Here is a 17500-nt window from a genome sequence, read left to right as displayed (position 1 = left end):
TCTGATTAAGAACAGAGAGAGACGACAAGCCTATCTCATCACTCTCCTGTTTACAAGAATAAATACGCAATTAATCATTCATTAAATGAAACAATTATAAAGCAACTTCGACTTTAGGTAGCCTTTTTCCCTTTTAAATGCGCTTTAAAACTTTTTTTATATTTTATATATTTTTTACTCTTTTTTTATTTAATTAAAATGCATGCGCTTATATGATTAATCAGCTGATGTTTGACATTCAGGGTTAATGCATTATTATTAAAAAGGTTTGGGAGTTCTTCTTCTCTTCTGGTCACCGAGCTTGCATTTATCGGATCAAAAATACAGTAAAAATTGCGTAATGATATCGTAATTTAAAACAGCTGTTTTCTGTGTGTTTTTTCCCCTATATTTATTTCTGTGAAGCGCATCATTGCTGTCTTCAGTTTCACATTATCCTTCAGAAATCACAATATTTTTGTGGAAACAGTGATTTTTTTTAGGATTCTCCGATTAATAGAGAAGAACAGTGTTCACGTGAACCAGAAATCTTATCTTTAATGCCACTCTTGAGGACTTTAATGCCCCGCTGATACAGAAAAGCATTCAGCGCACTCTCTAACGAATGCCATTGGATCGGAAAGTAACTGTATTTGCATTAAAATGAATGCTTGACTTAAATATGCGTGGCAGACGGAGCTGGATTTAAGGCAGGTTGTGGGGCTGAAATGTTCTCCAGGGATGAGCGCTGGGTTTCTCTCAGAGAGCAACAATGCGGCTTTGAGCGCTTTACACTGGGCCTGTGTGTCTTCGTGGACGTTCACGAGATCTCAGAGGCCTGACTCATTCACAGACGCTCGCCGGAAACACTTTCATGTGGGAAGCAACGGTTTAGTGAACTCCGTCTGAATGTTATATTTCTAGTGTCATGTTTGATGCATCAGGCTTTTTTTTTTTGGCTCATAAAGTGCGATATAGAGAGAGCGCGGAGGAAAAACAGCTCAGTTTCATCAGCTATTATGATTAAAAATGATTGAGCCGCTTCTTTTTATGTCAGTTAGTTGCGATATTTGTCGAAACTTGATGCAGTAAAATAACTAAAAAAAAGACAAAACACAGTAATTTTACAAAACAGTAAAATTCATTTATAAATTAATTTTTATTTCAACTAGTTGCGATATTTTCCAAAACTAGCTAAAACGGAAAATTATTTAAGAAAATAAATTAATAAAAAGTCAAAAACAAAAATATAATAAAATTCTAATAAAATTATATGTATATATATATATATATATATATATATATATATATATATATATATATATATATATATATATATATATATATATATATATATATGACTGAAGGAATACTGAAGTAACAGCGCAGTAAAATATTGTTATTTCTAAATTCATTTTTATTTCAACTAGTCACCATATTTTCTAAAACATGCAACAAAATTACAAAAAAAGATACCAAAAATACAATCTGAATCAAAATATTTATAGTAATTAAATAACAATAGAACAGTTGTAGTAAAATATGCAAGTAAAAGTGAAGTAAAATATTGCGATTTTTAAATGCAAGTGACAAAACACACAATTAATTCAGTAATTCAATAATACTAAAGTTAACAAAAAAATAAAATCCATTTCTAAATTAATTTGTATTTCAACTAGTTTTCCCAAGATGAACTAAATGGAAAATAAATGAAAAAAAAAAAAAAAGCGAACTAACTAAAAATAAATAAATAAATAAATAAATAATAATAATAATAATAATAAAAAAAACGTCTTACCTTTGGCTGTTTTCTGAACGACAGCAGCACGTCAGTTTCCATAAAGACAAAAAAAAGAACAAAACACCGTCAACAGACAATAATAGACTCTTAAGGAAACAGTAAACTACTGTTTAAATGCTTAGGGTAAAGATTTTTTTTTTTTTTTTTGATTTACTTTTATTCATCAAGGATGCATTATATCAATCAAAAGTATCAGTAAAGACATTTATAATGTTGCAAAATGTATCATTTTCAGCCTAAACACTGTTCTTTTGACGTTTCTATTCACCTTTGAATCCTGGAAAATAAAATGTATCACAGTTTTAGCAAAAATATTGTGCAGCTTAAATGTTTTCAACACTGATACTAATCAGAAATGTTTCTAAATCAGCATAATAGAATGATTTCTGAAGATCGTGTGCGATCATGTAATTCATCTACGCTTCACAGAAATAAATTACAGTACTTTTTACACTGTAATAATATAAAAAAAAATGAATTTTTGATTAAATAAATTCAGTCTTGCTGAGAAGAGACTTCTTTTAAAATCAATATAAAAACTTGAACGTGAACGCTAGCATACATCACCAACTCAAATAAAGGAAATTTTTCTTTTTATGTCAGTTAGTTGAGATATCTGTCGAAATAACTAAAACTGGAAAAAAAGAAGGACAAAACGCAATTCAGTAATTTTACAAAACAGTAAAATTCGTTTATAAATTCATTTTTATTTCAACTAGTTGCGATATTTTCCATGACAAACTAAAACGGAAGAATAAATGAATAAAACGAGGCAAAAACAAAAATATAATAAAATTCTAATAAAATTCTATATATGTATGACTGAAGTAACACCGCAGTAAAATATTGCGATTTCTAAATTCACTTTTATTTCAACTAGTTGCCATATTTTCTAAAACAAAAAAATACAGAAACACAATCTGAAAACAAAGGAAATTTTCCACAATTCCATTCACAGATGTGTTTCGTGGCTTTTAAAATTAAGAGAGATCCGCAATGCTTGCTTCTGAAAAACATAGCGCGTGATAAAATGCAGTAATTAAAATGTTTAATAATGTTAGATATCGCGCGGCTCTCAACGCCTCGAACCTCAAAAACAACAACAACCAACAAATACGATGTAAAAATCAATCAAAACAACTTAAATACAGTCAGAAAACCAACAACGCTGAAGCTCTTGCTATTGCTCGTGGCTTTGTTAAACACAGCTCTGTTCAGTGAGCTGTTCAGAGGTATTTCCTGACTGAACGCGCTCATAAAGCACTCAGACTTAGGCCTGAATGTGGCATCGGATCTGCTGTGCAAACTCTCCGAAACAACCGGGACAAAAAAGAGCGCATGAAGGAAAACGACTAAAAGCATTGCTGCATTGGAGCTGTTGCACGCGGAGCTGCGGCACAACCTGGAAACACTTTTAGCATCCGCACTGAAAACGTTTTCACGCCATTTAAATGCAAATAAATATATTTTTTACTTTAGTTGTTTTATTTTAAAGCCACGCTAGTTTTGGAAGAGCTTTGGAAGACCACAGATGTCCCAAGCTCCTTCAGAAGAACTAAAAAAACCCTTTCAGATGACTTTCCCATACACATTCGATTTGATTTCTAAATATAAAAAGCAAAAGCAGCGGCACAGATCCTCACTAAACGCGGTCCAGAGTGAGACGATCAATGTTGTTGTTAATGCTGAATTAGATTTTTAGGTTTTCTTTTGTTAGCGGTGACGACATCTTGTGGGAGAATCTGCTGAAGGCCAATGCATATAAATGAAATATTTGTTTATATAATTCATTCAGATATCTATAAATGCATATGAAAAGTTTGTGCTCTAATAAAATGCGTCCTGTGTATATTATGCACACGCACGCAGTGCATATGTAAGAAATACTGACATGTTTATATTTCTATACACAGAGAGGAATATTTTCAGGGGTTTCCCTCAGATTAGTGAGAAGTGGGTCAGTTCACGATCCAGTCGACTGAATCATCCCTCAGACCTGTGCTTTCTACCGCTGGTCACGAAGAGCACGAATGACTCATCGGTTGCAGATATGAATCTGGATTAGTGTTGCCTGATGTGCATTGACGATGATCACCAGAGTTTGAGCTAAATATCATCCTTTCTGTTCAAATTGGACTACGTCTTCGATGACCCGAGGGTAAGTGCATTAACAGCCCCTTTTCACTTTTGGGAGCGCTATCCCTTTAAGGCTTCTGAAAATGAGCTGTTCGCAATCAAAACCAGAATCTTAAAATTCCTTCCAATCCCCATCCCTGACTCACCCAAAGAATAATGAGTGATGACTCTGAACCTGCAGAAGAGGACACGCGTTCACCACAGCCATTCAGACGTGGGGAACGTTCAAGAATTCAATCCTTCGCAATGTTTAAGAATTATAACTTTTGAAACTCTCTGGAATTTAAACTTTCGGAATGTTTAAGAATTCTATCTTTTGGAACGTTCAAGAATTTTTACTTTTGGAACGTTCAAGAATTCTAACATTTGAAATGCTCTGGAATTTAAACTTTCGGAATGATTAAGAATTTTAACTTTCAGAACGTTCAAAAATTCAATCCTTTGAAATGTTTAAGAATTCTAACTTTCAGAATGTTCAAGAATTCAAACATTTGAAAGGCTCTGGAATTTAAACTTTTGGAACGTTCAAGAATTCAATCCTTTGAAATGTTTAAGAATTCAAACTTTCGGAACGTTCAAGAATTCAATCCTTTGAAATGTTTCAGAATTCTAACTTTTGGAACGTTCAAGAATTCAAACATTTGAAACACTCTGGAATTCGAACTTTCGGAATGTTCCAAAGAGGAAACTCTTGCTACAGTGTTTCCAGTCATGACTGAGAGAATGTTTGACACTTTGGAAGTGGAGCAAAAAATACAAGCGTTGCAAAATCAAACTGACCTTGCTTTCCAGCACTGACTACGAGTTCAGAGATGAATTAACGGTTGTTTACTGAGAACCTGCATGCAAACCAAATCCATGCTGGTATGGAAACCATATGTTTTACGCTTTCTATTTTTATTCATCGGAGCATAATAGAGCAAAGGAGACAAGCCACATCAGGAAGGAAGAAAGCTGCCCTTCCCACCGAACAATCAGTCTCACAGCTAAAACAGAGCTTCTTCTAAGGAAATGAACATTTCTATTCATCAAGGACGCAATAAACTAATCAAAAATGGCATTTTACATCTTACTTTGAAATTTTAGATTCATCTGTGAATCCTGAAAAATAAAATGATGGCTTCCAGAAAAGTATTGTTTTCAACATTGATAATAAAACCAGATAACAGAACCGTTTCTTGAGCAGTAAATCTACATTTTTTTAAACAAATATTCATTTCTATATAATACTTTCAATTGCTTCAGCATTTCTGAAATCAAACAAGTGCGGCATTGGTGAGTCTTCCAAAAATATCTCACTGGATTCAAACTTCTGATTGATAACGAATACTTCTTATTATTTACCAACAAAAATCAGAATTTCATAGACAGACATGAAGCAGCTTTTAGCATTTAAATACAGCATCAACACATTTATAAAAAGGCAAAAAAATTGCTTCAAAACTGTCTCAAGTGATTAAAGATCTTTCCGTTGCAATATAATATAACATTTAAAACATGTCACTATTAGGATGATTTCAACATGATCCGGTTTATTTATCTCGTGAGAAAGCGCTTTATATCTAGTACTCGTGCTTGTGTTCATCAAACAACGCAATGGAATCAACGTCACACTGATTGATTCAGTAAAAGTGAGTCAGACGGGATGGAAGTGATGAAACACACCGAGGGCGTCTGCTATTGAAGATGATAGTTTGAGAGCGCAGCGGTCACCGAGCAACATCAACAACACTCTACACTCAGTTCTTCACGCACCTTTGACATCCACGTCTTTTCAAGGAACAAAAGGCCCTTTAGATCATTCAAAGTCAATAAAATCACACTTTCAGAACTGAAAGTACATTGAAAGAACCAAAAATATCACGCTATCGCGTCCATTTTAATTTGCAAAGATTATTTTGAAAGGATTCGGAGAAATGTAGGACTGCGTCAGTGTCTCTGTAATGGAAGTGAATGGGTGCCGTCAGAATGAGAGTCTGATAAAAACCCCACGGCACTCCGGTCCATCGGTGAACATCTGAACAAGACATGAGCTAGTCCATAACAAGACTTCCTCCAGTGAAAAAGTAAATAAAATCACTCTTTCGGAACTGAAAGTACATTGAAAGAACCAAAAATATTATTCTATTGCTTCAATTTTTATTTTCAAAGATTATTTTGAACAACTATTATTGCTGACATAATAATATTGATCATTATTGCATGAATATAAAAAAAATCCACTTTCTTTTTTATGCAATTTTTTTTTCTAGAAATTAATGTTTTCTTAATTTAAAAAAAATGATGCCAATTGTGTTTTTTCTAGAAATGTTTTCAAACATTAAGTCATTAAATCACGTTTTTTTTCAATAAATTAATGTTTTCATAATAAAACAAAGTTGGGTAAAGAAAAACAACGTCAATAATGCTTTCAGAAATTAATGATTTGGGGAAAAAGTAAAAAACTAGTGCTGTCAAACAATTAAGCGCATCCAAAATAAAAGTTTTTGCTATACATTATAATACAAAAAAAGTTATATACAAAAAATATAATACAAAAATGTTATACAAAAAAAAAAAAAAAAAAAAAAAAAAAATGATATATATATATATATACACACATTTTATTATGTATATATAAATAATCACATACAGTATATATTTTGAAAATATTTACATAATCCATATTATAAATATATGCTTATTTACAAACAACTGAAATATACACATGCATGTGTAAACATATATTTATCAGGTAAACTAAAGCTTTTATTTTGGATACATTTAATCGAGATTCATTAACCAATAAACTAAAATACACCTGGTACAATAAACCTGGTTGTAGTTTCAAAGTATTCCCTACGCTGAAAGCACTACCGAAACAGTTAGTAATGTCCGGTCGTGAAACTGCTTTCAACCCAAGCGCCGTGTGACTCCTGAAGCTCGGCGGTGTGTGTACGTGGCTGACTTCTCACACACAATACACCGGAAAACACACACACACAGACAAAAGATGCATTCCAGAGGTTGACCGGCGAGGAGACAAACACAGACGAGTCTGAATCAACGCTCTTCTTTCACACATTTCTATCAGTCTCTTGTGAAGTTCAGCTTAAACCAGCACTTTATTGTCTTTAATAAAACAGCTAAAACTTCAAACGTTCTTCTCACGGTGCTGTTTTAGTATTATTTACTGCAGATACTATTATAGTTATTGGTAGCTTTTCTTTTTACTTTTATGTGCTTTTGTAATAATACTATTGTTTGAGTTATTTCAATTTTCGTTTAATTTAATTTAGCACTTCTTTTCGGTTTTAATTTTCGTTTTTAGTAACACCATCATGCTTCTGACATTTTTACTCATTTTTCTAGATTAAATGTAGTTTCAATTTTAATTAGACCTAAACTTATTTTCACTTTTCATTTTAAATTTATTTTAAAATTTTAGTTTTATTTTCAAAATCAAAGCTTTAGTTTAGCTTGGTATTTTACTGCAAATGTGTTTATTTTTACATTTTCATTCATATTTTTTAGTAATATTTTTCACCTGCTTTTGTCACTTTTATTTCTTCAAAATGTTCAATTTATTTGAGCTACGTTTTTCGCTTCAGCTTAAAACTTATTTCAGTCATCTGTTCATTTTTGTTTTTCGAAGATTTTCTTCCAATATTTAAGTTTCATTTTAGCTTCATTTCAATTTTTACAATTAGTTTTAAATGAGAAAAAAAGCTGTGTTTCAGGTGATAACTGAAAATGTTGGGGTATTAATGACAACAGACTCACACGTGCACAAACATGCCTTCTCCATATATCCCATCATGCTCTGCAGCGGTCCTCCAGGGCAAAGGAAATGGCTTGACGCGATCGACAGATAAGACTTTATCAGATGAAAACACACTCTCACTCATCATCTCATTACACTGAGAAACCAACGGGGAACACGTAACTGCTTCCTCTGTATCCTACGATCGCCAGTCGAACCCAAAATCCAACGATATTTCCGAGCTTTCATGCTCTGAGAAGCTAACCAGACAAAACACGCTACGGTCGAAACAGACCACACTCACTCTGAATGCAAGGCTTTATAAAATACAGTGCGTTTTAAAGCTGTAATAAACAGGGAAATAGCATTGTTAATTGTTGGAGAAATGCGGCACTGCATCAATGGAAGCGAATGGGTGCCGTCAGAATGAGAGTCTGATAAAAGCACCACAGCGCTCCGGTCCATCACCGAACATCTCAACAAGACGTAAGATGATGTTTTGAACTAAAATATGAGTCCATCACAAGACTTCCAAATTCAGCCTCATATTAGTTTAGAGGTGTTTTATAAACGCTGCCTGATCTGAGCGGATTTCTCTCCTGATTCAGACCAGAACTCTTTTTCACCGGAGGACGAGTTATTATGGATTATAGACTCACATTTGTAAAAAATAAGCGTCATTTGTGTCATCAAAGCGTCATCAAACTGTAAAAATGCTATGGAAAAGAACCGTTAATACTGTAGGTTACCGTACTATACACAGGGATGTAAAACTGTAGCGATGGAAGCGAATGTTCAGCAACCAAAATGAACCGAAATGATGTGATGTGATCAAACAAGTAAATAAAGTGCAGACCATTATGTTTTCTAATGCACATAGTCAGGGATCATAGTCCAAATCTCCTAAAACATTGCTGCTCATGAACATTTTCATGCATTATTTTAAAATAATAAGAAAAGACAATAATAATAATTGCAACAGCTCTATCGATACATTTATCATAGCACTCACACGTAATGATCCCACGATCGGGACCTGTAATATTTTCTAATGTTTTGAAAGGATTTTCTTCTGCTCAGCAAGGCTGCATTTATTTATTTGTACAGTAAAAAAAAAAAAAAAAATGCCTGATCTCAAAAAATACCATTTTTCTAAATTATTTATTTTATTGGTAATTTTATTATAGTTATAAGTATATTTAAAAAAATGTTTAAACATTCTTAAATTGTTTCGTATTTTTTTTATTCTTTGAAAAGCTAGACGAAACAGTAAAAAGCGCTCTTTACCCATTTCATTTACGCAATTGCAGAACACACGGGGAACATGCAAAAACCTTATTTGTGGCTTTCGGCTTCGGCCAAGAATTTCCATTTCAGGGGAATTCCTTAAAAACGGTAAAATGCCTAACCAGACGCTTACTGTTATTTTACAGCCGTTTTTAGAAATAGTACAAATCAGGGTACAATTTACAGTAAAACACTGTAAAGTAACTCCCTGCGTGACGCGCTACATTTGAACGTATTTTGCTTAGATGATCATGTTTTTAATAGTGTTTTGCTGTCAGTTCTGTAGACTCAGGCTTTATGTTTCATCTTCTGTTCACTGTATTATTGAAGCGTCAACATGCATGAACTTTTGCTCCTTCTATATATCAGCATTCTTCGTGCGGCTTTCTCTTTTACCAACTGCATCCTCGCGGTGCTTATCAGTACGTTAAAGGTGCAAAACTGACTTTAATAGCGGTGTGCGTCGTTGAATTTACCGGTTTACACTGCTTGTAACTTTACCGTTTTTTGGCCGTAAAAGCGTTTACATTTTTTGCAGCATTTTTTACAAAATGATTCTGGCAACCACCAATTCTTTTTTTTTTTTTTGTTGAAAAAACGTATATTTGTTTCAGTTTCGTCTTCTCCGGATGTTAACTGATGAACTGGAGTGGTGTGTGTTGTTGTGATTTTTTTCACCAGCTGTTCATTCTGACGGCACCCATTCACATCCATTACCGATGCACTTTTTTTTACAAATCTGAAGAAGAAATGAACTCATCCTGACCTAAGAGTGAGTACATTTTCAACAAAAGTTCATTTTTTGGTCCCGACCGAGCAGCTGAAAACACAAGGACCTTATATATATATATATATATACACATAATTGTATTCTTTATATAACAAACTAAATGTTTAAAGATGAAGTAAGCGACTTCTCCACCACTTAAGCCACCAAACAGAAATGCAATCTGCTCGCTCGTGCAAAAATATCCCCAACAATGAAAAGACACACGCAATGAAATCCCACAGCTACAGTATTTCTTACAGCAGCTCCCGTAAATAAAGCGTCTGCCAGGTATTTCAACACGACACCCTCCGGCCCCGCTGCTTTTCTCCCCGTCACCATCGACCCTTCTCCGAATACTTTCACAGATTCACATTTCAGACTTCAAGAGGCTCACCGAAGCGAAACCTGACTCCGAAACGGCCCCAAGTCACGTCTCCGCGCAATTACCACATGAGCTCGACGCAAACATCTCGTGAGACTTTAAAGAGACCGTTAATCCTGGTGGGATCCCTGTGAACCAAAAGCAAGCAGGAGCTAGTTTTTGCACCGAACGAAAACCATGCATTATATGCATTCGATGCAAACAAGACAAGCGTTAACCCAAACTGCGTATCCAGATCCACTGAACATCTCAAAGCTCTAATGGGCTTCCCGTGAATCTGCCCTAGGGGTTTTTGGGTGCCGCTGACATGTAAAGCATGAAATATGGCATGCGTCGCCCTGAACAGGTGCCACACGGCCGCGGGGGAAAGTCTGGGGTTTTCTACACTGATGTAATCACAGTCTGGGAGGAAGAACGCTCCTGACGGATCTCACACGAGCTTTATAACCGCACTTAATTGCAATAATAAACTCAAAGCGTTTTACAGTAAGCCAACCGCAGAGAGCAGCTCCAAGTATTAAGAACCATTTTAGCACAAGTATTAATATGCAAGTTATAGTTCATATACACGCCGTAAAAACCATTTCTCAATGCTACCTAGCTAATCTTTAATTCAGTGTTGCTTAAAATAGTTCATCACATTTATTTCAGGGCATTGCTAAAAACTCAATTTGAAAGATATAAGTGTATAAGTTTCAATTTCTTATAACGTTACCTTTAATTCAACCTCAAATCTCATTGGGGAGATTTACTATTAATTACTAAATGAAAATTGTTTTGTCACGAAATTTATTACAGTCTTTTACTGTTTTAAAGATGCAAATAAAAAGCGTTTTACAAGATAATAATATTTTTATTAATAATAATAATAATAATATATATCTGCTCTCTTCTGAATGTCATGTTTAATCTAATGTTATAGTATTTGTAAACATTTACTAGTAATTTCTTAGGCAGAATTGTCCAAATTGAATTTTTTTATTGTTATGTTTTACATTTTACAAAAAAAAACCCTGTTTTAAAAGATGTTATTTCCGCCTCTGCACTTTAAAATTTCAATCAAATTTGTGAATCAAATACTTAAAGCTACTGCAAAATCATTTTTGTGACAATTCTATAATAACAATGTATAAAATGATTCTCATCTGACGGCGTCAGCACAGTTAAATGGATAATATTACTAAACATTATATATTAGTTTTTAATCATTTATACGGCTTGACGTTTTTTTCAAAAATGTGTTGCATTGTTATCCCACAGATTCAAGATAGCATCCATCATTGCTCGTGACCCATCAGAGCACTCTGCACCACTGCATGGACTCGTGTAGCTCCGGGTAAATGAATATCAGACCGCGCTAAATATGTGCTGAAGAAGAGTTAATGCAAATGGAAATGTGCTGACTAATGGACCGGGGCAGCTCAAACACGGACTTTTAATCACCTACACTTGAGTTAATCGCCAGGAATACTCTTCCTTCGCATGGAAACACCTGCGTCTATGATCCACGGAGGAAAGAAAGTGCGGAGCCGATGATGACTTCTTCTTTGGCTAGCCGAAGCCCGAATACCTCTCGTCTCGGGAGTAGCATGACTAACAGGCTCCTCCGGCCTCCTCAAACCGCGTGCGTTTCCTCGGGCTGCTATCCCCAGCTTCATCAAGGCCCCCGATTGTTTTCCGTTTGGCATCCCGAGCGTAAGACGAGACGATGCTTACCTGTTCTTTCACCTGCCCGACCGCGCTGGACCGCGTCATTCTCACAGACCGTCTCACCTTGAGGCCATGTGAACCCAACCCGGGTCAGGAGACCAGGAGATCATGAGATCCGGCTCGTGATCCGAAGCCCTCGGCTCAACCACTTACTGCAGGAAATGCAAACTACAAGACTAAGTGAGCGATGCATTTATAGTTATAGTTTGTTGCAGCTAAGGGCCAGCGTGAATTGGTATCATATAAAGCACAGATAACCCATTAGCATAATCCTAATTAGCGCAGTGTTAATGATAACCAACAACACAGGCATTTGATTAAACTGCTTGCTGAATGTTGCATGTGAAACTTTTAAGAAATGCATGTGCAAAGATCAGCCTCGAAACCAACCGCGTCCTCGTCTTTTCACTGCTAATGTCTTTAGCTAACCCCATGTTGTCTGACGCCAAAAGAGGGGTTTGCTCTGAAGCAAGATGTTTGAAGTATGACTAAAAGCGGCCCAGGCTCAGGTGGGACTTGCACTTCCTCCATGCCCATTTTTACAAATATTTAAGCCAATCTAAGGGTGGGGGTTTGTGGAAATCGCAGGCAATCGAGCCCCGCGCGATCAACGCGGCTTTAGCATCAGTCCCACGAAACATTTCATGCGTATTTCAGCCCACAAACCTGAAGATCGTATTCTCATCGCGGCTTAAACTACTTGTGCTACTTAGCAATAAACCAGCAGACTCTGACCACGGGGTTACATTCACTCGAGTTATTCTGAGGACATAAAGCCAAGCCTTGAGCAAGTGCCTCGTTCTGCTGTGACAAACCACATCGACGCATTCGGCCCTGATTTCAACAGAATTAGTGACAGAACACGACTGCATCAGCAGATAATCACCACTGATTCGACAATTAACAGAAACACTTCCCTTCCTTCCCCATCAGCTCTAAACCCGAACAACAGCATCATTTTTTGAATTATTTTTACACACACACACACACACACACATATGCTTACATGCACATACGCTGTAAATATTGCATGTGTGCAACTGTACAATATGCATGTGTGTGCATGTACACACACACACACACACACACACACACATATATGGGTCAAAGACACACATCCCGGTAACTGCATCGAATTAAAAGAAGCATATTAAACTCAAGTAAAGCATGAGTGAAATAACGTTGCATCATCATAAAATGAAACGCTTATTACGACCTATACTTTAAAAGTGATCATGCTAAATTTTTAGAATAATTTAAACAATTAAAATATCTCACTGGTAAAACCCGGCGGTCTGAGGGGTTAGCTGCAAAAATGGTTTCAAATTTAAAATAGATTTAAATTAATTAGTATTTGTAATCCTTCAATATTTCACGTCATGCAATGATTCTCGGTTTAATGTACGGCAGACAAAAAAACATTATATTTTTAGTAATATAACTATTTATACTGAATGAGATTTTGACATGGTCGAAAAAAAAATTAAAAAGTCGACATTCACTCTTATCGCTCCAAACGTTCTACGGTTTCCTTTCTGCTATGCATCATAAATTTTTTTTTTTCCATACAGCGAAAGTGTTGAGCATTCAATCAATCATGTAAAAAAAAAAATAAAAAAATCGAAATATCGGAAAACATTGCTCTCAGCGATGTGCACTGCTAATCGAAAATTAAGTAGAACACTAACAACACGATCGGTGCTCAATATCCTAATGATTTCAGGATATAGAGCATTGTTGGTTATCGCTGCAAACATCTCCTGTGCTGATGATGACCGCTTGTGTGCTCCGGGGACACATACGCGTAATTAAACATCCACGTTTGACCTACTCTAGCTATCAGCGAACGGCTAAATATTTCTGATATAATCTCATCCCGGCATCTACTCTGTAAGAGCGTGCATCCCGAACTTCAGCACCGCTGCAAACGCGAGGCCTGTCCAGGAATTTCACAGCAGCGCACAAGTTTCCCGGCCCAGGCCACGGGAGAGCGGGCCCCGAGCGGGCCCCGAGCTGCTGCACCAACTCAGACCCGTCAGAGGCTCTCTGAGCACGCGTCCGACCGACAACGGGACCCTTCTGCAAATCTCAGCAAAAACACACGCATGCAACTCGCGAAAGGGCTCGGCGGGGGGGCGGCTTTCACCTACAACGAGGAGAAACATGTCACTTCAACACACAAAAAAAAAACCAAGAACCGCACGCTTGACACATCTAGTGTGACTGTACCTGCTTTCTCCTTTCGCGTTGGAGGGCGGCGGGTGAAGAATAGTCTGGTTTTCCTCCATCTCAACCACGCATTTTGTGCTGAGCTCAATCTCTGCAAGCCAAAAGTTGTTAAAACTCGACCAAAAGTTTGATTTTTGAGGGGGGAAAAAGTCTGAAAAGCGTTAAAACGTGACACTTGTGTGTGTGTGTGTGTGTGTGTGTGTGTGTGCAACGACCAGAGCTGAGCTACAGCAACTTATTACCGGCAAAAAACCTGTTTAGTTTACAAATATCAACGCTTGTTTTTTACTTTAAATCGCCTCTTACCTCTCCTGTTCATTGGTCGGACCCGAACCGCCACTTTTACCTTCGTATCCGACATTTTCGCGCAATTTGAAGGCTTTAAAGCGGAGGAGAAAGCCGCTAGCTGCTCCGCGCGGCTAGCAGAATAATAACATCAAACTCCCCGCAAAGTCTCCCGCAGAAACGCCTGAGGTGCTCGTGCCCTGCTAAAACACCCCAACAGTCCATACCCGGGAGGGAAAAGCCGTGAAGATCAATCCGGTGTGTTCGAGCTCAGTGTGCGCGTTTATAAAGGATCCTCCGCCGCGGAGAGAGCAGCTCCAGCATCATCCAGACCGCCATCTTCCGCCGACTGACCCCAAAAAACACACAAATGTGCAGCGTGCATGAATATGCATGAACGCAGCGAGTTTAAAAGAGACCAGATGCACGGCGACGACCTGTGCAGCTCCTACACGGCGATATAAAGCGATCTGTCACGTTAGAAGAGGAGGAGATATCTCGTATATGCTCGAAAACCTGCACTTGCGTTTGAAAACGCAGGCTACTCACACGAGAAAGTACATTTTGTTTGCTATGCCTGTGACGATTAATAAAAGTTAGCTTTAAGTGGCAGATAAAATAGCTAGGTAAACTCTGTGAATGCATGCATCTAAAGGAAACGGAGAGCGCTGACATTAGAACTACGTAATGAATATTAAATGCAAAAAATAAAACGGCATACCCTGGAAAAAGCTCGAGATATGGACTAACCCAGGTTGTTTTTGACTCAGGGTTGGGTTGCAATCCGGCTGTTGGTTGAAAACAACCCACTAAAGGCCACATGTAACACAGCTAGAGCTAAGAGCATCTTAAAATTCATAAAAATGCATACTCAGAAAGATTATAATAACATTGTAATAATATAACAAACAGATTTATGCATGCTTAAACTAAAAAAAAAAAAAAATATATATATATATATATATATATATATATATATATATATATATATATATATATATATATATATATATATAGATATTATATTATAAATATTTCCAGCCCAATCCAAGGTCTTGAAATATAACATTTTTATACATTTATATACTATTATATATTTTGTACTTCTCTTTGCACTACATTCATTAAACGCATCTCAAGTGCAAACACTTAGCGGTACTAATGCACGGTTATGTCATGACAATAAAGCACATTAATCTGATTCTGTCTAGAAAAGTGCGGGTCGTTTTCACCGAGATGTGAGTTCCGGTCAGAAGCGCTTCGTAACACGCCGTGACGACAACAGCAGACTGGTACGGTCCGGGGAAATGGAGCAGAGCAGATTATGGGATTCCCCTAGGGTTGCTTTAATCGCTGTGGATTAAACATGAAGAATTTATCAAATTATTTAATGCATGCAATTTTAAATAAGCAGACGCCCAGTATAAGAGCTACGCTGGGCATGCGTCCGCTTCGAATCACTTTGATTAAACGTTGCCCCGCAGCAAGTTCAAGTCAATGTCGCTCCCAAACAAATTCACCAATTTTAGCTTCCAAAACATGCACTTAAATGACATATCAGTTGACAATTTGATTAATATCAATGCTTGTAATATCAGGGGCGATTGACATACGAATCATTGGATTCGGAAAATGTTTTTGTGTTTATGGAGCACGAACTTAAGAAAAGAAAAGCAGGCTTGGGAAGGGAACTGTAGATTTAACATACACTTCCAAAACGAAAATCCCGTCACCGTTTACTCATCCTCGAGTATTTCCAAACCTGTATGACTTCCTAAGTTCTGCCGAACCCAAAGGAAGACACTTTGAAGAAAGTTTGTAACAGGGCTGTTTTGGGTCACCATTGACTTCCATAGTAGGAAAAAACAATACTGTGGAAGTCAATGGTGACCAAACTTTCTTGGTTGCAAACTTGTGTTCGAGATAACAAAGAAATTTGTAAAACTACTCTAGGGCGAGTAGATGATGACAGAATTTTAATTTTAATTATCCAAAACAACTTGGAGTTTACATAAAACTCCAGGAGACTCCCACTGGAGAAACCTGGGATTGAGTGCATTGACTAACACATACCTCACACCTTTATAATCTAATTAAACTTTTTAATATTATTGAATGTATGCTGTTGCTTTCAGTATGGCTGTAAGGTCACGTAATACAATATTTAAACTTATACTGCACGCGTTAAACTGTCAATAAAGCATCTGAGATTATCTACTGTCATACAGTTTGTACTCTGTCGTTCAAAAAATCTGTTCAGCGTGAAAAAATATACCGTGGCATCGTGTCGTGTGTAGCTAGGACACAAACATATTAACACACACTTTTATTTTGCATGCAATTCATCATAATCTACCTATCTCTCTCTGTCTCTCTCTCTCTCTCTCTCTCTCTCTCTCTCTCTCTCTCTCTCTCTCTCTCTCTCTCTCTCTCTCTCTCTCTCTCTCTCTCTCTCTCTCTCTCTCTCTCTCTCTCTCTCTCTCTCTCTCTCTCTCTGTCTCTCTCTCTCTCTCTCTCTCTCTCTCTCTCTCTCTCTCTCTCTGTCTCTCTCTCTCTCTCTCTCTGTCTCTCTCTCTCTCTCTCTCTCTCTCTCTCTCTCTCTCTCTCTCTCTCTCTGTCTCTCTCTGTCTCTCTCTCTGTCTCTCTCTCTCTCTCTCTGTCTCTCTGTCTCTCTCTCTGTCTCTCTCTCTCTAAAAAAAAAAAAAAACGTTTATTTCGAATGCAATTAATCATTTCACAGCACTAATTAAAGTAACATTTGCATATACAAGTTCAAATGTAATAAAAAAAGTAATCTGATTACATTACCTCAAATGTAATGGATTATGCTACTAGCTACAATTTTTGTCATCTAACTTGCAGTGCTGTCAAATGATTAACCGCGATTATTTATATAACAAACATTTTATATTTGTATATTAAATATATTCACGCATAATAAAATTCTATAACATTAGAATGCATTTTGAAAACGTGTACCGTTTATATGCTCACAGTACACACACAACGTTTTAATCTTGATGCGATCAATCATTTGACAGCACTATAATTTGGATCACAGTTTGTGAGTAAGTCTTTTCAATCACAATACAAGTCTTCAGAGTCCACGGTGTAGAAGTTGACCGAATGATCGCCGGCATCCAAAACGACGAGTCCGTTCGTCTCGGTCGCGGCTAGCGC

At 36.7% G+C, this 17500-nt stretch overlaps 2 protein-coding genes across 7 annotated transcripts in view; both read right to left on the bottom strand.

Moving 5' to 3' along the window:
• Positions 1-14868, bottom strand: part of kif13a (kinesin family member 13A) — a 54976-nt gene extending 40108 nt beyond the window's left edge. For 2 of the 6 annotated variants that reach the window (XM_043260377.1, XM_043260378.1), the window contains exons 1-3: positions 14342-14868; positions 14036-14126; positions 1778-1790 (exon numbers count right to left, since the gene is read on the bottom strand). In XM_043260377.1, the coding sequence (XP_043116312.1) occupies positions 1778-1790; positions 14036-14126; positions 14342-14396 (159 nt within the window). In that variant the 5' untranslated portion in view covers positions 14397-14868. The remainder of the gene's footprint in view (positions 1-1777; positions 1791-14035; positions 14127-14341) is intronic. The other 4 variants (XM_043260379.1, XM_043260380.1, XM_043260382.1 and 1 more) reach the window with 4 other exon arrangements.
• Positions 14869-16980: 2112 nt separating this feature from the next.
• Positions 16981-17500, bottom strand: part of LOC122360082 (E3 ubiquitin-protein ligase NHLRC1-like) — a 1721-nt gene continuing 1201 nt past the window's right edge. The window contains exon 1 of the mRNA XM_043260405.1: positions 16981-17500. This exon is cut by the window's right edge and continues 1201 nt beyond it. Within this exon, the coding sequence (XP_043116340.1) occupies positions 17399-17500 (102 nt within the window). The 3' untranslated portion in view covers positions 16981-17398.

Source organism: Puntigrus tetrazona, chromosome 16 (genome assembly GCF_018831695.1).
Source record: "Puntigrus tetrazona isolate hp1 chromosome 16, ASM1883169v1, whole genome shotgun sequence".
Classification (NCBI taxonomy): domain Eukaryota; kingdom Metazoa; phylum Chordata; class Actinopteri; order Cypriniformes; family Cyprinidae; genus Puntigrus; species Puntigrus tetrazona.
The sequence above is the reverse complement of the archived record's forward strand: the minus strand, read 5'-3'. Positions and strand labels throughout refer to the sequence as shown.